General features: G+C 37.5%; 1 protein-coding gene across 1 annotated transcript in view; it reads left to right on the forward strand.

Moving 5' to 3' along the window:
• The window catches only part of PSTPIP2 (proline-serine-threonine phosphatase interacting protein 2), a 1,323,814-nt gene that overhangs the window by 819,903 nt on the left and 480,834 nt on the right, over positions 1 to 23,077 (forward strand). Inside the window, exon 2 of the mRNA XM_044078135.1 lies at positions 3,712 to 3,812. Coding sequence (XP_043934070.1) covers positions 3,712 to 3,812 — 101 coding nt within the window. The remainder of the gene's footprint in view (positions 1 to 3,711; positions 3,813 to 23,077) is intronic.

Consider the following 23,077-nt stretch of genomic DNA (forward strand, 5'->3'; position numbering starts at 1 on the left):
TGCTCTTATCATCTATCTGGAAGGCAAAGATCGAATAAATGATTTTGAATGGCCACTATCAACATGAAAAAAATTTGATGAAGCAGTTTCTTTTCTATCGGTTTTGAACAAATTTTATTTTGGAGTCTCTAAAAAAATATAATATTCAAAAACTGTATCAGCTAACCTTGAATTTTAAAAGAAAACTGAAAACCAAATCCATTATTTTTCAAATGCTCTAAAAATCATATATATTTTTTCTTTTTTACTTTTAACAATAAATGTCAGAACATCTATAAACCTATAATATGTAATTGTTTTAAAATCTTCCATATAAAAAGTATTAATATACTCACCTTCAAACTTTTCCATTGCCTAACTGGCATATGTTGGGGCAAAATATGCTTCCATTGCTGTACCCTGAGATTGTAAGAAAAATTGTTTATCTAACCTTAAATAATTACGTGTCATTGCATATTCCAGTAATTCAGTAACACATGCACTGTGGACCGTATTTCCAAAAGTATTATTCATTATTTCCAAACCATGTGTATATCTAATACCATATAACATTTTAACACTGCAGTTTAATGAACAATAACTGTCTTGCCATTCTGTTTGCTGCATTTTGTCCGGCAAGTCAAATCTAGTTAAAATAAATGAATCTAATCTTTCTACATAAACAAAAACTAAATAATGTAAAGCTTGTCTGATAAGAGAGAGAGGCTTCAGAAGATGATGAGGGATGTCATCAGAATTAGTGTCAGAATCATGGCAGTCAGACTCCAGCCTAATGATAGTGCAGTATTCATAATCTCAGCCTCTGCCCCACAGCAGGGTTGTGACAGTGAGGAAAAGTGTGCATTCAGATAGTAGTTGCAGGACCTACTAGATAAAACAGGGCAACCTGAGTTGGCGTTGATAATGGGGGATCTGAATTCACATATCGGGACATACAAAACAGGATATGAGGATCGCCTGGGGGTCCACATGGGTGGGGTAACAGGAATAAAGAGGGAAAGACCATTCTAGACTTCTTTCTGGCAAATGACTTGAAGGTGGCCAACACATGGTCCAGCAAGAGAAATGCTCATAAGATCACATGCAAGAGTGTTCAACATGAAACACAGGTAAACTTCCTCCTGGTAAGGCAAGGACACTGTGGTAGAATCAGTCATTGCAAAGTCATCCCCATTGAAATAGTCAGCCCGCAGTATAAACCACTAGTCACTGCAATCATGTGCAAGCAGTAGTCACAAAAGGCTTTAACGTCAACAGAGGCTAGGATGAAGACCTAGAAGTTTACCGGAGAGAAAGCAGTAATATTCAAGGAAATACTCAGGGTTCCAGCTCCTCAGGAAAAAGAGGAAATAGGGAGAGCTGATAGCAGCTCTTTAAAACAGCATGTATGAGGACTGTAGGACAGATATATGGCTGAGCCAGGTATGGAAGTAAGATGTATAATGAAAGCTGTTGGTGGAATGCCAATGTTCAGGAAGTCATCAAGAGAAAGAAGGAGTGGAAGAAAAAGCAGGAACTAGAAAATTCAGACCAGGCTAAGAAGAAATACGGGTGGTAACAAAGAGGTTAAGAGAGCAGTTGCAATAGCAAACAATAAGGCATCAGATACACTCTACCAGCTACTGGAAAGTGAGTCAGTAAATGGCACAAAGACACTATCTCAGTTTGCAAGGCAAAAACAGAAAGATAAAGAAAGTAGGCATTGGGATTCTTCATAAGGTTGTTTGATGCCTACAGACACCATGCATAAGGGATACCAGCAACAACCTGCTCACCAGTCCATAGGACAACAAAGGCATATGGAAAGAGTACTTCCAGAAGCCTCTGAGTAAAGAAAGCCCCACAAAGGATGTACTGTCCCGGACACAGCCTATGATGAAAGAAGAGGAGGAGCCCACCCTAGAAGAAGAAAGAACAGCACGAATGAAAATGAAGTCAGGGAAAGCAGCAGTCTCAGATGAGGTCATAGCAGATATTATCAAGATTTTGGGTCAGGCAGTAGAGAAGAGGCTCCAGAGGGTACTCATAGCAGTGTGGAGAGAAAAGTATATCCCCAGTGACTGGAGAATAAGCATACTAGCTCCAGTGTACAATAAAAAAGGGGACATTAACAGCTGTGGGCAGTATGGTAGCGTTGAATTCTTAACACGATGGATGAAAGTGCTGGAGAGGGTAATTAATAAATGAATATGCAAAGCAGTAGAAATTAAGATGGTAGATGAGCAGTTTAGATTCAGTTCAGGATGCAGTGTAACTGTCCCAATATCTGTGGTGAATCAGATAGTTGAGAAGAAACTAGAGATAAGGAAAGAGTGCAACTGGGCATTCCTAGACTTTGAGAAAGCATATGACAAGGTCCCAAGAAAGATGTATTGGGCAGCCCTGCAGTGTTTTGAAATCCCAGAAACATTGGAAGAATTAGAGCAGGCTATGTACAAGAACCCAATGACACAAGCACAGTGTTCGGACTCACAGAGGGGTTCCCACTGCTGTTCATACTGGTGATGGACTACATTTGGAAACAAGTCAACAGGGACAGATCAACAAAGTTGCTGTATGCAAATGACATGGCATTACAGGCAGACTGTGAACAAAAACTTCAGCAAAGCGAAACAGAATGGAGTGCAAAACTGAAGGCACATGGGTTGAAACTGAGTACAGATAAGACAGTTGTAATGGCAGCACATGGGGAAATTAGAAGAAGCTTTGAACTGAGATAGAAGGGAAAATAATGCAACAGGTTAATGGCTTCAAGCATCAGTATCTGGGATGGCAGGTTGAGGAGAAGGGAAGTCTGAATGAGCAGGTCAAAGCTAGAATCAGAGGGGCTGCAGCCAACTGGCCCAAAGGAACAAATGCACACACTCTGTCCCCCCAGGATGGGCACACCTACCCTTCTCATACCAGTGCATCAGACGTCCTAGTCACTAATTGAACCCAGGTCACCTGGACATGAGTTACGGCTTTATCCCTCTATACCATGGTGCTGGCTTCTGCAGTATAGTTTGGTATTCTTTGCTGCATTAGAACATTTATTAACTGTGAGGTTTATTTTCAGCAGTACAACAGTTTATCTTTTAAGGGGAGATAATGTCTTGCAGGTTAGATGTTACTTTTATTTTCTCTCTACTCTCTACTTCTGCATTAACTTTTAGGAAATTAAACCTTGCTAGTGATGGTACCATTGAATAGGCTGATATTTTGTAAACTAGTGAAGATCCTGAATTTACTTGCATTTTATCTGAGAAATTCAGTCTGGTTCCTGGATCATCTACATGCATGATTGGAATTTTATTTATTTTTGACTCTTACTTTAAAATCCAGCATCATTCTGTTTTTCATATTTATGCAAATGAAGTTGATTCTACTTGATGCTAGTTACATCAATTGATTTTGGTTGCTTTTACCTTGGTGAAGATGTAAACATTTATTCAGTTTTAAGCTGTTAAGATGTTTAATGAGTTTTCCTATATTTTTTCTATTCTTATTTCAAATCAGTCTATTTTGCTGGCTGACAGTTGTAACTGTAGTCTTATTATTTGATAGCACTGCAATATTTGTTAATTAGATTTCTGAGTTTTTAATTTTCATCATTCTCGGTCTTATAACAGGCCTTAGGAAATAATCACTCTAAACTGAACATGAACATTGCAGTAAGAAATATTCTTGGCTTCTCTCACTTAAGAATTCAGTCTGTTTTCCTTATTACAGAATTCAGATATAACAAGTACAGCTGGTTACGATAATATTCTCCAAAGACTCAATGATGGAAGAAAGACCTGCAAAGAGATAGAAGATTTTATGAAGGCGAGGTATGTTTACATCACTTTAGTGCTTTACAACCTTACAAACAACGGTTATCATACCTCTCAACCTCTTAGTGCAAATAATTTGGGCAAAGCCTAAAATAATGGGAAGACAAATGCCCAAAATAAGGACAGATTGTAAATATTGCTCTTATAAACTTAGAAGGTTGCTAGAATATCAGGATTTGCATTAGCATGCACTTTCTGAAGGATACAACGTCTGACTCTCACATGTATGTCATTATTTAGTGACTTGATCTTCAGTGATTTTGTCAAAAAACACAAATTTTATGAGGAGCAGATCAAAAATGTGAGGTAAAAATATGGACATTCTGCAAAAATCTGGCCAGTTGAGAGGTATGACAGCAGTAGGAACATAGTGACAATTGCATGAGTGAAATATTTTATAACAGAAAAAAGTAAAATATGTGCCGTTTTTGTCATAGAATAAACCATGTTATTTCTTTTTTCATGTCTTCATCTTTCCCCTGATAAGCTTAACTGTTATATCCTTTCTATATCCACAGATTCCAAGATAACATTTTTATGTATAACAAACTGCTTGAAATGACAGAGGTGCATTTCTGTAGTGACTCTTTTTGCCTGTTTTGCAAATGAGCCTTGCTTTGTTTAATTCTGTAAAGCCACCATGTGTTCTTTTGCTGAATAGCTTCATTTAGGATTACTTTTTGCTTCTGTAGTACTGCCAGACATTGGGATGCACAAGCCAGTTAATTTCTACGTGCTGGTCTCAAGCCTGGATAAATGGGGAGAGTTACGTCAGGAAGGGCATACAATGTAAAACCTTTGCCAAATGACATATGTGGACAACAATACAGATTTCCATACTGGAACGGTTGAGCTCCGGGTTAACAATGACCGCCACCAGTACTGCTAGACAACAGGGTGTTGGGGGAAATTGGGCTACTGCTGGCCGAAGGAGAAAAAAAGAGGGAAGAAATGCCCGAAGTCAGGAAGAGAGGAGGAAGGTTAGGAGTGTGGTAGTGAGGGTAGGAACTTTGAATGTTGGTAGTATGACTGGTATAGGGAGAGAGCTAGTTAATGATGGAGAGAAGGAAGGTTGATATATTATGTGTGCAAGAGACCAGATGGAAGGGGAGTAAGGCCAGGTGTATTGGAAGTGGGTTCAAATTGTTTTATCATTGTGTGGATGGGAGGAGAAATAGGGTAGGGGTTATCCTAAAGGAACAGTATGGCAAGAGGGTTTTGGAGGTGAAAAGAGTGTCTGATTGAGTGATTTTTATGAAGCTGGAAATTGGTGGTGCGATGATGAATGTCATTAGTGCATATGCTCTGCAAGATGGGTGTACGATGGATGAGAAAGAATCATTTTGGAGTAAGCTGGATGAAGTGGTGATGAGTGTATCCAAAGGTGAGAGAGTGGTGATTGGGGTGGATTTCAATGGGCATGCTGGTGAAGGGAACAGAGGGGATGAGGGAAGTGATGGGTAGGTATGCTGTTAAGGAGAGGAATGCAGAAGGTCAGATGGTAGTGGATTTTGCAAAAAGGATGGACATGGCTGTGGTGAATACAAACTTTAAGAAGAGGGAGGAGCATAAGGTGATGTACAAGAGTGGAGGAAGATGCACACGTGGATTATATCATATGCAGGAGGACCATTTTGAAGGAGACTGAAGCCTGCAAAGGGTGGCAGGGGAAAGTGTAGTTAGGCAACATAGGATGGTGGTCTGTAGGATGACGTTGGTGATCAAGTACAGAAGGAGTGTGAGGGCAATGCCAAGGATCAAGTGGTGGAAGTAGAAAAAGGGTGATTGTGAGGTGGAGTTCAGGGAACAGTTAAGACATACACTGGGTGGTGGTAAAGAGTTACCAAATAGCTGGGTAACTACAGCAGAACTGGTAAGGGAGTCAGCTGGAATGTTGCTTGGTGTGACATCTGGAGAGAGGAAGGAGGACAAGGAGACCTGGTGGTGTAATGCGGAAGTACAGGAGAGTATACATAGAAAGAGGTTGGTGAAGAAGAAGTGGGATTGTCAGAGAGATGAAGAAAGTAGATAGGAGTATAAGGAGATGAGGTGCATAGCAAAGAGAGAGGGGTCGAACTCTAAGAATAAGGTGTATGGAGAGTTGTAAGAAAGGTTGGACACAAAGGAGGGAGAAAAGGACCTGTACTGATTGGCTGGACAGAGGGACCGAGCTGGGAAAGATGTGCATCAGGTAAGGGTGATAAAGAATAATGAGGGAAATTTACTCACAAGTGAGGACAGTCTGTTGAGCAAATGGAAGAAGTACTTTGAGGGGCTAAAGAATGAAGAGAATGAGAGAGAGAGAAGGTTGGATGATGTGGAGATAGTGAATCAGGAAGTGCAGTGGATTAACAAGGAGGAAGTAAGGACAGCTATGAAGAGGATGAAGAATGGAAAGGCTGTTGGTCTAGATGATATACCTGTGGAAGCATGGAGGTAATTAGGAGAGATGGCAGTGGAGTTTTTAACCAAACTGTTTAATGAAATCTTGGAAAGTGAGAGGATGCCTGAGGAGTTGAGAAGAAGTGTTTTGATACCAGTTTTAAGAATAAGGGTGTGGAGCTGTAGTAACTACAGAGGGATAAAATTGATCAGTCACAGCATGAAGTTATGGAAAAAAGTAGTGGCAGCAAGGTTAAGAAGGGAGGTGAGGATTACTGAGCAGCAGTATGGCTTCATGCCAGGAGAGAGCACTACAGATGCGATGTTTGCTCTGAGGATGTTGATGGAGAAGTACAGAGAAGGTCAGAAGGAGTTGCACGGTGTCTTTGTGGACTTAGAGAAAGCATATGACAGGGTGCCTAGAGAGGAGTTGTGGTACGGTATGAGGAAGTTGGGAGTGGCAGAGAACTATGTAAGAGTGGTACAGATGGACAGGTTGACAGACGAGATCAGACAGGAGCCCCCGTGGGCTATGATGTTTGTCGATGACATTGTGATCTGTAGTGAGAGCAGGGAACAGGTTGAGAAGACTCTGGAGAGGTTAGAGATATGCTCTAGAGAGGATAGAAATGAAGGTCAGCAGGACTAAGACAGAATATATGTCTGCAAATGAGAAAGAGGATAGAGGAATGGTGAGGATGCAGGGAGTAGAGTTGACAGATGGATGAATTTAAATACTTGGGATCAACAGTTCAAAGTAATGGTGAATGTGAAAGAGAGGTGAGGAAGAGAGTACAGGCAGGTAGGAGTAGGTGGAGAAGAGTGTCAGGAGTGATTTGTGACAGACGGGTACTAGTAAGAGTGAAAGGTAAGGCCTACAAGAGGGTAGTGAGACCAGCTATGTTATATGGGTTGCAGATGTTGGCATTGACAAAAAAGCAGGAGTCAGAGCTGGAGGTGGCAGAGTTAAAGATGTTAAGGTTTGCATTGGGTGTGATGAGGATCAACAAGATTAGGAATCAGTATATTAGAGGGTCAGCTCAGGTTAGGCAGTTTGGAGACAAAGCCAGAGAGGTGAGATTGCGTTGGTTTGGACAAGTGCTGAGGAGGAATGCTGGCTATATTGGGAAAAGGCTGCTAAGGATGGAGCTGCCAGGTAAGACGAAAAGAGGAAGGCCTAAGATAAGGTTTATGGATGTGGTGAGAGAGGACATGCAGGTGGTTGATGTGACAAAGCAAGATGCAGAGGACAGGAAGAAATGGAAACAGATGATCCGAAGTGGCGACCCCTAACGGGAACAGCTGAAAGAAGAATAAGAAGTACTACTGCAGTTGAAATATCATCATTATTAGCACAAATGGCACAGATAATCTCTATCAGGTTGCAAGACAGTGACCGAAAGATTATGAAGGTATTTGTCGGATGATATCTAAAAGACATGCCAGTAACAATCTGCTCACCTGTCCACAGGACATCAAAGGCAGATGAGAGGAGCATTTTAAGAGGCTTCTAAATGAAGAAACCCCATGGAAACTGTACTACCACATGCACCACTAATGATGAAAGAGGAAGAAGAACCCAGCATTGAAGAAGTCTATGGTGCCCTAAGGTAAATGAAGCTAGTGAAAGGCTCAAATGAAGATATGATAAAGATTCTGGGTGTGTTAAGGGAAAAACGGGTCCTGAAAGTATTCATCTTAGTATGGAGACCAAGGCATGTCTTAGGTGACTGTAGAATAAATATGCTTATACCAGTATAGAAGAAAAAGGGGGATATTTAAGTTTAACAGTCAATCTGGACTAGTCATAGGAACATAGGAGCAATGCTAAGCAAGTGATCATGTGGATCATAACAGGCTCATAGGTTCATAGTTGATTACTAGGCTAATGACACAAGATCCTTTACAAGTCTGGCCAATGATACCAAGGATGTGACAATACTATATCTTAATTCCTCATACATGGGATGGGGTAGTATCAGGTAGTGAGTCTTTGGGTGTTGGAGCCCTAAGTCATTTTACAGACTGCCTCTGTCCATAAGGGACATAGGCAGTACTCCAGGAGTGAATTTATGGCTCCCAATCCATTTATCTAAATTCTTTTTGAACAGAGTGAGGGATGGGCTTTGTTTTATGAAAATGGGAAGTTTATTCCATAGACGAGGTAGCCTTTGGGATACAAATCTGTCTCTCCAATTTCTGGTAGAGTCACAAATAAGATTAAGGTTCATGGAATGTGTACTCCTCGTATAAGTTTTCTTGCAATATGTAATGTTTTCATCAGGGCTGGATCATAGAATACCTAGTAGGTCAGGCATAAGTCCCCTCTCAATAAACAATATGAGACAGAGTAAAGGGCTAGGATCTTCAGTCCATCTGCATAGTATGTGTCTTACACTTTGTATTTTTTTTTTGTGAGAAACCTCTGGGGCCACTCCAGTTGGTGTAAGTGCCTGGTTAGGTATATGCAGAAGGGAGCACTGTACTCAATATGGGCCTGATAAGGGCTGAGTACAATGGTTCTATGGCTTCCTTTGATCTTGAGATAATGCCTTTACTTATAAATTGAGCCACACAGAAGGATTTCCTCACTACCGTACCTACCTAGTGGTCAGAGTTTAGGTTACTATCTGTCTGTGATCCTTGGTCCCTCACCACTGGGTCTACCTTTAGGAGTATGCTATCAATATTATAATTTGCAACAATATCTGATTTACCAAAGGGTATGATTACTCAGTTTTTAGCATTTAGTCTCAGACCCTGGTTTTAGCACCAATCATTTGTTAATTTTTAGGCCTGTTTGTAGGATATCAGTGATTGCTCTCAGCTTATAATCATCAGCAAACTTGGTGAGCCAGAGGCCCCCAACATTGACCTTCACTTCAGAGAAGTATATACCAAACAGGAAGGGTCTCAACACTGAACCCTGTGGGACACCGCTAGTAACAGGTTTCCTGTTGGAAGTGGATTCACCTATCCTGACAACACATGTCCTGTCAGTGAGCCAGCTGATTATCCATCTAATGATGTAGGGATTTATGCCTAACTCTGTAAGTTTCCTCTATGATCCTGAAGTGGGGGCTTGTGTCAGAAGCTTTTGCCAGGTCTAGATAAGAGGTGAATACTGTTGTACCCTCATCCATGGTATTGGTGACTTTCTCAAAAAAGTACACTAGATTGAGCAGGCAAGACCTCCCTTTGACAAAGCCAAATTGGGTCTGGTCCAGTGTTTGGAAAGTTCCTATTTTGTTATTGATCAGGTTCATGATAATTCTCTCAATAGCCTTACAGATAAGACTAGTCAAGCTAATGGGTCTGTAGTTCCCTGGGTCAGTTGATGGGCCCCCATTGTGCATAGGGATGACTCCTGCAGTCCTCCATTCATCTGGGACAAAACCTGTCTTAAGACTGTGGTTAAAGAGGTTTTCTAGTGGCTTAGGTTCATAGGTTCTGCCCTTGTGAGCCATTTTAAGCATAGCCAGTTATCCCATGTGAGAATCAAACCCTGTACTTTGCGTCTGTAAGGTAAACACCTTAATCATTACTCCAACCTCCCACCTGTGGGAGTGGCCCTGATACATTCTGCTGTAAGCTATTTAAGAAGCATCCTTGGTGAAGCTTTCTTCACATTCTATTTGTGTTGCCATAGAACAGTAAACAATTGCTACAGTTTCTAAGGATGCTGTGAACCTGCGAAGTGCATTTAGTGTCACAGATAACAAATAATAAGAAAAAGTAATGTTTAGTTATTAAAATGAAAAACAACCTAAGCAAGGTAAAATAAATACATAATAGGACTGTTTGTAAATATTTTATGATTTATCCTCATAGGATTACATATTCCTGGAAACACAACTGAAATATTCCCAAACTACATGTGCACTTAAATGTAGCTGCTTGATTAAAAAGTATTACTCAGTTTAACATGCTGATTCCGCAAGCTGTCTGCATTGTATAAGTTACATTTTATATGTTACTTGAAATTGATGGTCTCTAGAGCACAAATTACTTTTGCAACATGGTATCTTATAGCAATAACCCACGCCTGGGTGTGGGTAATGCTGGATTTACCCACGGTTGGCGTGGTTTGGTCCTGAGGGCGAAGCCCGAGGGACCAAACAAAGCTAACCGTGGGTAAATACAGTATTACCCACACCCAGAAGTGGGTTATTGCTATTATACCATGACATTATTTAAGAAAATAAATAAATAATGGCATAGTATAATGCCTGTTTACTGCCCTTCCGCAGATGTCTGGCATCCGCAGCAGTTCTGATGTACTGCGCGCCTGCACAGTACATCAGAGCTGTGGGCAAAAGCAACGGAGAAAGCAAGATCTCCGTTGCTTTTTTTTACTGTTTTCGCTATGTTAAATGGGTTTAACATAGCGAGACAGTTTTAATGTCCGTTGCTTATTTTAAAACTGTCTCGCTATGTTAAACCCATTTAACATATAAAACAAAAGCAACGGAGATCTTGCTTTCTCCGTTAAACCTGTCTCGCTATGTTAAATGGGTTTAGCATGAGACAGCTAAAATAAGCAACGGAGATCTCCGTTGCTTATTTTAAAGCTGTCTCGCTATGTTAAACCCATTTAACATAGCAAGACAGTAGAGTTATACTAATGGAAAAAAGTCCGGGCGACCGGACCTTTTTCCATTAGTATAACTCGATTTACAATGTGCATGCTGGCCAATCAGCATGCACGTTTTGGGTGGGTCATGGTATAATTGCAGTTACCTCACACTCTGTACAAAATCACTTGGTAACTGATAGCTATTCATTTAAAATATCAGTTTAAATATTAAATGTGCCCTTGAAATGCTATTGACATTTTGACAAAATATAATCTGAACTGTAAAATGAATGACTTGAAAGAAGTGAAGTAATGCATAGATTTCAAAGACAGTTCTTGACACTACACTATAAGTAAAAATGTATATTCACAAGGAAGTATTGAAATGTTTTAGTCTTTCAGTTAAAATAGCTTACTGTCAACATTTTGCAATATCAGAAAGTTTGAAGAGCTAGGAAATTACTATTCTTTGTCTTCATAATGATTATTAGACAGATGTTTGTCTCTGCTTTGTTTAATGAATTGTGACACATGTTTATGAGGAAAAGTGGACTCAATTCGATGTTATTACAATAGTTAGATTTATGTCCCTCTAATCTCTTTTTAGTAACTTCTTCCTACAAAGATGTAACAAATTCTTTCGGATATCCTCTTCTTAAAAGCTTTTTAAAATGCTTCTAGAACTCGCATTTACCAACATGTTTATGATATAGACAAATGTAACATCACAAATGCATTAATCAAACATATTAAACTTCACCCAGGTCACTATTTCAAGTTTATAGTTCTCGAATAGATAATCATAGATGAAAGGGGTGGCCCTATTGACCATATGCTGGAGTATAAAGAACTATTATGGCAACTGAGGGTCAATGCCACCACTACCGCAGGGCTTAATGATATGGTCTCACTTAGCAGTTTTTTTTAATTAAAAGCAGGCTTCTGCATTTAAATATTTAATGTCTCTTACAACCATGACAATAATGTTATTGATTTTATTTATTCTTGGTTTTGAAAATATATATATAAAGAGATATAACATCTATGGTAAAAATTTACATAACTTGCTAGTAAAATGCATTAAGGGAGCCTGTACCTTTAAAAGTTGCTATACATTCTACAAGTGTTTTTTTAATTGATGTATTGCACTGGTTACATAAGACTCTGAGTGTAACTTGATTTTATTCTGAAGAAGTCATAGTTAAAAATTGACGAAAGCGCTCAAATAAAATTTTACTTTTTCCTGGTTGTCCAGTTCGCTTTGAATTTCCTTTAGAAAACTTATCAATGCAAACATAAATCTAAAACTTTGGTTTGACCTTTTAACCCCATTTACTATCACTAAGAACTTTCTTCACAAAATATATAGGGAAACAGTAACCTCCTGGGAACAAAATGTATTCTTATGCTGGTTTCAATGTGTAAATAAATTAAATGTTTTAGATATACATATGATAAAAACTGCTTACAGTATTCCAACACAGGACTGGTTAACCTTACAAAGCATTCTAATGTACACTCAATATTTATGCAAATTAATTAATAATTCCTCATTTAAAGGTATTCCAAATGTTTTCTGTATGAATTTATATATAATAGTTGTGAAAAGAAAAATTCCATTTCAAATCTATATAAAGAGTTAATAACATATAAAACACTTCCCAAACCATCATACTGGCAGTCCTTAACAAAAGGTCAGTGACTGCAGTTAACAAAGAAATTAAAACTAACATTTTACTATCAGTTAATTATACCTCTAACACACATTATTGGAAAATATTTAACTGGAAATACTTACGCAGAGCATTTTTAACAGCAGATAGAATTAAAAAGATCAGTACTACTACAAATGGTTTTTGCTGGAGGTGTGAAAAGTCAAATAAAGCAGACTGGATTCATATTTTTTATGAATGTAATAAAATTAAATCATATTGGAATGGAATCAGTCATTTTTACAAGCTTTATTTAATGAATCCTTTACCTTAACTAAAGCATTGATTATACTAAATGTATATGAGGGTCCCTACCTGAATAAGACAAATATGTATTTGTTCTGAACAAAACTTGCTATAGCTAGTAAATGCGTAACCAGAAGGTGGAATTGAAATACATCCCCGACCTTGGAAGAATTCTACACTTTACTGAAGACAACTGCATTGATGGAAATAAAAATCAAAGAACTACAAATCTATCCCAAGGCATTGGTAAATAATCCTTGTAAGAAAGTTATATCTTTGTTGGACACTCTGCAATAATCAATATTGTATCTCTGATAACTGATCTGTTAATTCACATGGTTTGGGAACAAACGTTTGGTTTTCAATCAGAATATGCACAACACTGGGTTTATTACAAGCACTACCTTGATAATATTTGCATTTTTTCGAAGGGCAGTGAAACTAAATTGATGAAATTCATTCAATACTTGAATCAGACGACAGAATCTTTAAGATTTACCCATCACACCTCACATCAAGAGATGAATTTTCTAGATGTTACCATTAGGAAGGACCCTATCACACAAAAATTTACCTCTAATGTTTATAGGAAGGAGACCTTCTCTATTTCTTATTTGTATTTTACTTGTTCACATCCCTATAAACAAAAAAGAAGTATTGTCAAGGGACAGTTTATTCGTAGTTGTAGGATGACCTCTAGGGATGTGGACTATGAACACGAAAGCCAGAAGGTGAGGGACATGTTCCTAGCTAGGAAATATCCTAGGGATTTATTAGAGGATGTTATGGCAGAAGCAGAACTGGCAGAAATTCCAGATTTGCTCCTATTTTGGGATGTAATAAGTTGGACAGGCACCAGGGGCAAGATAGTTTGAGGACTGGCCAGGACGATGCTAATAATGGGAATTTGAGTCTGTCAGACCAAGAAAAGAAAGGAGTTTATGTGGTAATTATGTTGTTTTACAACCAGAATACACCCAGGGTTAGAAATATTATTGCACAACACTGGGGCAGGTTCAGTTATTACTCCGAATTGGAGACATTGTTTAAAAACCCATTAAAATGTACATACAAAAAAGGTAAAAATCTCAAGGAATTATTGGAGAAAGATCATAAGTTGTTGATGGAAGAAAACCAGGCACATACAAGTGCGGATGTTGTGCACAATGTCCATACATCCTAAAACGGGATTCAGTGTATATAATGATGTACTAAATAAACTGCTGGTGCTTCCAGTTTGGCTTGTGGTTCGTGCTTTGTGTTTGATTACCTCCACTTGGTACCTATGTTTGCTGTACTAGTTTCTTGGTTGTTTCTGGTACCTAGCCTCATTGTGTTTGAGCAAATACAATAAAGTAAATACATAACATGCCAGCAACATAAGGCCCAGCTAACTACATTTTCCCTGTAATTCTTCAGGAAGCCAAATGAATCTGGTAGTAAAATGAGTGCCTATCTGGACAGGATTGCTTTAGGAACATTTGAAGTCCCTCTATGCAGAAATGCAAATGGAGAGATGACAAATCAGCAAGCAAAGGAGAGTAGTATTGCTGGAATTGAATTCATCCTCAAGTCTTAGTGAGTACCTTCACGAGGTGGACCCTGTTTTTTCACAAAATCTCATCAAGATGACACTGATATATAGACTACATTTTGTATAGCATATATCCTGGACAGAAATAGGTTAAAAAATGAAAAATATAGCTGAGTGCATAAGACCCAGGATAAAAAAGTGCTAAATCCTGGTAGGCACACTGGTGCCAGGACTGGAAAAATGATAGTGTAGAATCCTCAAGATACAGAAACATTCCAACAATGGTGCTAGGCCAGCCTGAGGGGGAGAATGCCCCTCCCCCTCTGTTGTAGTGGGAAGTAGTAGTCCACAAAAATCCTAAAAACTGACAGACTAAAAAAAGAGCCTTAAAGATGACAGAGTGAACTACTAAGGATATTAAAGAAATGATGTATTGTTACTAATATGCAAGAAGCCCATAATTTCCGTAACAAAGATATACAAAAAGATTAAGAGAGAAGTTAGAGAAAAGAAAAATACTTGCACAAGAAAAACTGTCAGAAGCTTCAAATAAAAGTTTGTGTTCATTAATACAGTAAATTTATGAAAATCATTATATAGACCAAGAAACCTTGAGCTGTTTGGAAAAAGAAGCGACTGAGAAAGTTTGAAAATATAAAGAACAAAATCTACAGATTTTTGAAAAGTATAAAAAAGAAATAGACATGGGAAAGAACGTGCAATATGGTGTAATATTTACACAAGCAGAAATCCAGGCTAATTAATACAAAAAAAAGCAGCCCCAAAGATATTTGAAGAGAAATACAGGCAAAGGCATCCGGATGTAGAATATTTCACAATACAAAAAATAAGATCACAAAGATAGAACATAGAAAAGAACATTAGTAAAGTAGAAGTTAAAAAAATAGAAGCTGAAGTTATGGAATACCTGTGAAGTGAAGGATTTAATGTAGGAAGTCTAACACAGGTTATATCCCAGCATGATGGAACAATGAGTCCCCCAAGTAAGGAGAAACAGGAGGAGCAGGAGACATCTAAAGAAGAAATATAGACATACGAAAGAAAAAGAGATTTAATATGGTACAATACTTATGCAAAGGAGAAAGCAAAATTAATCATACAAAAAGAGCAGCACCAAAGATACTTGAAGAGAAACATTGGCAATGACATCCAGATATGGGAAATTTTACAATATAAAAATAAGAAAACAAAGAGGAAAAGTAGAAAAAAGGGTTAGTAATGGAGATGTTTTTATTTTATTTTTTATTTTATTTGCAGTTGGTTTACCAGGATAGTCCATTGGGCCAAGATGAACCCGTTTTCAATGGAGTCCTGGGTTAAAGAAATAGATACTGCGGTTATGGATTACCTGTGAAATGAAGGACTTAGTGTAGAAAATCTAACTCTGATAACATCACAGCAGGATTGAGCAATGGATCCCCAAATTATGTAGAAACCAGTGGAGGGGGAAATATCTAATCATTTGCCATATGAAAATACTTTGGAGCCTTCCACAAGAAACCAAAACAAATGTTCATTTGGAGTTGCACAGCAAGAGAAGGAACAGGAAACGGTGGCAACTTTGACACAGTCAATGTTGTGGAGCTATAGGCCAGTGAGTTCCCATATGAAAGAGCAAAGGATGACACACATTAAAATAGAATATGCCCTGGACGTTTCTGTAGAATTCCTGCAGGAAATGGAGAAGAAAGAATGTGCCCTCAGTTTAGAAGAAAATTATCTAAGAGAATAGTTGCTTGATTTAATAGAGATTGACAGACCAGACATATTAAGATCAATGAAAGAAATAGACTACAGAAAATCAATAAAACCCAGGAAGTTAGAAGTTTGATAAAATAAATAAACACAGTGATTAGGACTGTTCATACAGATTCATGTGATATAACAGAAGTAAATAGAATATATTACTGTGCAGCTAAATTAATAACAGATAAAGTCTTACCATAAAAACACAGGGCAGTAAGAGGAAGGAAGGGATAAAATCAAACACCATCATGGAAGTATAGAATAGAGAAAACTATAAAGCAATTAAGAGAAGTGCCACTGTTAGAAGAGTATAGAAGAGAGAACAGATCAACAAAAATACACCAAAAAGATAGACGTGATTAAAGCAACGTGTGCAGTGTCAGAACAGATCAGGATCTGTCATGCACAGTCTCAAATTATAAGCTAAAATATCAGTTTAGGCAGAAAAAACTTAAAGATATTCAAATAAATATAAAGGAAAAGTATAAAATAAGCAATTTATTGACCCAAAAAAGTTTTATAGACAATTGGGAAACAAGGCAAAATAAATTGAAACACCACCAAAAAAGAAATAGACACATTTTGGAGAAATATTTATGAATATTTTGTGGAGCATAAAAAAGATGCTAAATGGACAGAAGAAGTAAAAGAAAGAATAAGAAGTTCAAATATACAGGATATGAAATGGGATGAAGTAATGGCCAGAGAGACTGAAACAAAGCATTGCATGCATTAATATTTCACTTCTGTGTAGTGCAGGTAATTAGATATTAACTGTTGGTTTTATTATATTAATTTATAGAGATATAATTTTCATATTTTTCTAAATATCTCAAAAACCAAGTAACACAAACAGAACTCCTTAGCCTCATATAAAAGATCTCAACTAGATGAATAAAATGCTGCTGATAGTATGTGTGTAACTTGAATGGTTGCTGAGAGATTTTAAGTTGTTTATAAAATATTACAAATGTAATAGTTACTGTGTTTACTGTGACTTATAAAATTTGGTTTAAGACCTACAACCTAAAGAAATACTGCCACTGTAAAAATAGTTTGTGTTGAAGAGTTTGCCATTTATACTTTTTTCATAATCCCTGTGGTTCCAGAGATATGAAAATTTGTTTGAAATGTGAGGACATAATTTGATTCTGTAAAAAGGCTTATTAGGCTCCACCCATTGGAAGTTATGGTGCAAACTTCCTGAGCTCTGTTGGAGTGAATGAGTTAAATAAATTCATAATGGTGAAATGTAAAAAGGGGAAGAATTTACATATGGCATTAGGGTTATCCCCTGTCCTTCTTTGCGAGGGATAGTCCCACTTCGGACAGTTGTGTCCTGCAAGAAAAACAAAAAAATTGCAATTGTCCTGAGATTTTAGGACAAAAATATTTCATAACATGTCTTTATTAGTTGCATAAAATAGTTATTTTGTATTTGAAACACCTAAATGGTATATGAAATAGCATAAGCAACTCAAACACTACAATAATAAGCTTTCATTTTGGCACAAAAGTAAAGTTCTGTTCTTTGCACTAGCTGTGAGTATGTTTTGTCCTGCAAAATATCATCTATTTACACAAAAATGTCCCACTTTGGCTATTTGAAAAGGTGGCAGCCCTATATGGCATGGATAAACTACAAAAAAGCATTTGACAATATTCCACATGGATAAAAGTGTGCTTAAAAATGTATAAGATACACCCTACACTGATTGATTACATTATAGCAACTAAGAAACAGTGGCAAACCACTTTGCAGTTAAGCCATGATAAAGGACAAATTATTATTCCAGGGATAAAAATTCAAAGGAGGTTATTTCAGTGTGACTCTTTGTCACTGCTGTCTTTTGTTTTGCCATTAACCTATTAAGCTATCTACTTAACATATTAAGTCATGACTGCAGTTTGGCTCCCAGTAAACAACAAAGTGTAAAGACTTCTCATCTTCTTTTTGAGGATGATTTAAAACTGTATAGTTCACCGGATGAGGAACTGAAAGCACAACTGCAAGTGGTCAAACCTTTGTCAGATGATATAAGAACATAATTTGGTCTTGATAAATGTGCAAAAGCAACCTTTAAAGCAGGAAAGCTGCAGCACCAAGAAAACATCAGTTTGGGACAGGAATGTGATACAAAATAACTTGAGCAAGAAGGAGTGTATAAATATTTGGGAACTGATGAAGGATCAACAATAAAACGTTTACAAATGTGAGTAAAGGTTATAAGCACTATTTTACAAGCCTAAAATTAATACTGAAAAGAGTGCTAACATCTAGGAACAAAGTTCTAGCTATAAACCAATGTGATCTTCCTGTCCTAACTTACAATTTTGGAGTAACTGACTGGCCCCAAAAGGTGTTGGACTGGTTGGACAGGAAAACAAGAAGGATGCTTCATGCTTATCACATGATTTATAAAAATCAGTGTGTACAATAACTATATATTCGACATTCTGAAAGAGGTATGGACCACTTCGAAACTGATTACATGTATACACCTGCAGTTGTGGGACTGTATACATATCTGCTGACCTCACAAGACCCAAACATAGTGAAAGTTTTAAAGCATGAGACCAAGTCTAAGATGACCTCCCTGCTTAGTTTAGCAGAAGCATATCAGTGTCAAGTGGGAATGGAAATCAAAACAGAAGTAGATAAAAATCAGGCAGCAACTGAATGTGTCAAAAAAAAAAAAAAATTAAGAATATAAGGTGAAGGATCAGATGAGAAGGCAAGAAATGTGGAAAATGCATAAATATAATTGCAATTATAGGAGAGGTGAATATAATCCAAAAGACAAAAGGTTAATATTGGCGGCCCAAGATAATGGACTATGGTACACATTAGTTTACAAAGTCCATCGAACATGTGGGAGAAAAAAACACAAATGTAGATTTTGTAAAACAGAATTGGAAACTGTCACATATCTTGTTGCTGATTGTGATAAACTAATGGCAGAAGGACTGTATAGGGAAAGGCATAATAATATGTCACATGGGACTGTTTCAACATTATAATACTGAAGTAGTTGAAAAACATTGAAAACATGATCCGCAAAGCATTATAGAAGATGATGAAGTTTATATCAGATGAGATCACCCATTACCAATAGTTCAGAAAATAGATTTGAGAAAAACAGATATAGTAGTCTATGAAAAGAAGACAAAAGTAGCATTGATCATTGAAATTTCTACACCTAGTGACTACAGTGTCTTACATACAGAGAGACACAAAATCATAAAATACCAGGATTTGGAGAAATTAAAAAACAGAAATGTTTCTACATTTTTTAGCCAGATTATCCAAGTTTATAATCGGCATCAGCACCAGCCACCATTTCCCACATTGTACATGGGTTTGGGGTATCACATCAAAAGTGATCAGTACTTTGAGCTAATGTTCACACCTCCAGTAATTATCCTCTAAAATTTTTGTTTTTCTTCTCCATCTTATCTGCTGGGTTATCATCAGGGTCAGTCAAATTAAAGGTGATGTTAGGGTTCTTATGGGAGTCTAAGAACCAGAGAGTTAAGTCTGTCCTTACTCATGTCTCAGGTGGAAGACAACCTACCAGGTATCCAAGTACATGCAGTGGAATATTCCTTTCACAGATGATGAGCAGTCAATTATTGGATGCTTCAGTGTATATGAAATCCGACACATCTCATGAATTGGTTAGAAATGAAGCAAGTTGCATCCAAGATACAAGATTGATGGAACCCTTCTAGGCAAAAAAAAAATGTATCAGAAGATGGCTTTTGCTAAGAAAAAAGATAGTTGTCTTAGGTAAGAATTCTTATACGGGCAGGTTCATGGTTGCAGAACATGTGTTAGTAGACAGTCAAATTCATTGTTTAATATATTTTTGTGTCCTATTGCCTGCTTACCATCAGCTTCCTGAGATCTATTGGTCCATTTGTTTCTCAATGGAGGAGAGCTATTCCCATCCCATTCATTCTTCGTGAGGTAAGAGACAATTACCGAGCAATGATCCCAGCACCCATTAGGGCATTTTTATGAATACAGCCTAAACCCACCCACCTATACTCCTCATATGGAGGTGTGCCACTTTCCTAAAACACCCCCCACCAGGCCTACCATATCAGCTGATAGGCTGTTGAAGGGAGATCTATGGTCTACATTGGACATTTTACTTACTCATATTTTAGTGAAGAACCTCTGTAGCTGTTCGATTTGTTGGATGTGTCTGGTTAGGTACATACAAAAAGGGGCACTGTACTCAATGACTGGTTTGATGAATGCAGAATACAGTGGAACAATGACCTCCTTGGACCAGATGCCATACCTTTGTTTATAGGTTGCCCAACATAGAATGATTTCTCACAACTGCAGACATGTGATGTTCAAAGACATGATTATTGTCTACGTTTGTCTCCAAGTCCCTGGCTACTGGGTCGACTCTTAGGGATTTGTTGTCAATATGATAGTTACCAGGGATGGATGACTTCCTAAAGGATACTATTATGTATATCTTGGCATTTAGTTTTAGTCCATGGCTCTGACATAAGTTATTTGACTGTGTCAGCCCATTCTGGAGAACACTAGTGTCAGTGAGTGACTCTATGACTGCTCCTAATTTGCAATTGTCTGCAAATTTGGTCAGCCGGAGGCCCTTGATGTTGGCCTTGACTTCAGAGCAGTAGATGCCAAAAAGGATACATTTCTGACATGTAATGCAGATATTTTGATAACACCTTTACAAAACTGTTGCATATGTGATTAGGATCCACACTCTCACAGATAAAATTGTTGGAATCTGTAATAAAGACCATCCTCTTAAGCTTGAGATGGTCATTTGGCTGATATGTGGCATTTGTCTCTATATTCAAATACTGGGGACATCAGCAAGGAAATCTGATAAAGATTTTTATGTGCATGAGGTCACTGGGAAGTAAAAATAAATATGCTGAGCTTCATGACAACTCATAGGTTCATAAGTTCATAGGTAGGTACTAGGCTATCTGCCTAAGGGCCTAAGTAAGCCTAGCCAACAAGGTTCCCTGGCTTATGCCACCCAAGAAAGTTATTTTCCTGTGCCACTGTCGAGTGGCCACTCATGAAATATCGTCCTATTTTGTTTTGACAGCCATCCTTAAAACTGCTGAGGTTATAAGATCAAGAGCTGTAAAGTATTCCTTTGAATTGCTAAGTTTATTAACATATATTGATTAAGGTTATAGTTCTTCCATAATTGGTACAATTAGTATTTTCTGAAGCAGCTGTCTTACATTTTTCAAGAACACGTTTGATTGACGGCTTATATACTCCTTAATGGGCAGGAGTTTGTGTTTCTCTGTCATCATTCCTTAATGTCTGATCTATGATTTTACTCTTGGGTCAGAATAAAAAGTGTGACAAAATGAAAACATTGGTGGTTACTGCTCTAATTAGAATATTTCTATCATATTAATGGCCATCCAGTCAATGATGGAGAAGATAGATTATGAAGATTATGGCCTCTCCAATTAACAGAATAATTTGCAAACTGCTGTATATTTTAAATCAAGGGATCTTCTGGCTATGTGTTGAAAAATATGAGCCTTATGATTTGTTCTGTATATACTGCAACACGCCATTTGTCAAAGATCTTGAGAGCCAATTAAGCCACAGCGAATAGCTGTATGTTTGAACAATTTCCAAATGAAAAGGGTAATGCTTTACATGCTGCATGAGTGACTCACCTAATAAAATTTGTGAATCTTACTCACCCTGTTTTACTTTGATAATTTACAACAGTTGCTACATTGAAGATGAGAGGAACAGCTTGAAAGTTTGATTCAGTAACAAAACAATGAGTAGAAAGAAAGAAATTATTTACATTTTTAAATCAGATGAAGAACTTCTTGCCACTGTGTATAAGGACAAAACTGTTGGATACCCATGAACACGCTACACCTCAGATGAGAAACGTGAGAGAACAGGTTAAATAAATCCATATAATTCAAATACCGTAAGCAGCTTTCACCCTTGCTGGCATTCTGCCTATAGTAAAAGAAAATAAATGCAACCAAGAAATCCTTTTTTAGACTAATGTTTGTTTAAATAACTTCTTTATTTCTGAACGTAAGCCATATAGCACTATTATGGGAGTGGTAAAGTGGGTGAAGGGATATTTTTTTTGTATGCTGCATAAACTGGCATTGAACTGTTAGGGTGCCAGGGAGGAGAAAACAGGACCCCTCTTGAGTATGTTTTTTTCTATGACTGATTTCTTGTAACTTTAACTAATTATCATGGTAGATAAATTTGTATGGTATTTGTGTATTTGCTGCATTATATAGTTAGTAATGTTATGTACCCTTTCTGATTGTACAAGCTAAGTACATCATTTGTAACATGCTGTTTCTGTAAGGATTTGATTGCAGAGTTGGAAGGACAGCGAGTGAACAGATTAAACTCTATGCAAGCTAGTCTTTTATCTTTCAGCCAGAAACTGCCAGTAAAGAACACATCAGCAGTCTTTCTCAACTGAAAATTTTGATTCTTGTAAGTGGAAAGAATTTACATTTATTTTAAGTAAAGTCTGGGTGACACTGTATATTGTGTATTCATACCTCTCAAACTCTTGGTGCAAGAAATCTGGGCAGAGCCTAAAATAAAGCGTGGACAAAGGCCCAAAAACAGGGACAGATTTTAAATATTGTGGTTATAAACTTAGAAAGCTGCTAGAATAACAGGATTAGTATTACCATGAGTTTTCTGAAAGTTATGAAGTCTGAAACTAAAATGTATGTCATTATTTATTGACTTTAATTCTCAGTGATTTGCTAGAAAATCACAAATTTTATGAGGAATAGACCAAAATATGAGGCAAAAATCTGGGCATAATTTGGACAATTGAGGGGTATGGCTATATTTGTATATCACTTAACACCGAGCTCAGGGAAGATTTATCCATACTGACTCTTCCAGCTAAGTATTTTGAATGTAAAGCAGAAACTTCTAGAGGGCTATGAATGTTGAAGATGAGTGGTATCAATCCCACAATTTAAATTTTGTACAGACTGGCCAGCCAAGTCA

This window comes from Protopterus annectens, chromosome 1.part1 (genome assembly GCF_019279795.1).
Source record: "Protopterus annectens isolate FY-2018-M chromosome 1.part1, PAN1.0, whole genome shotgun sequence".
Lineage (NCBI taxonomy): Eukaryota > Metazoa > Chordata > Ceratodontiformes > Protopteridae > Protopterus > Protopterus annectens.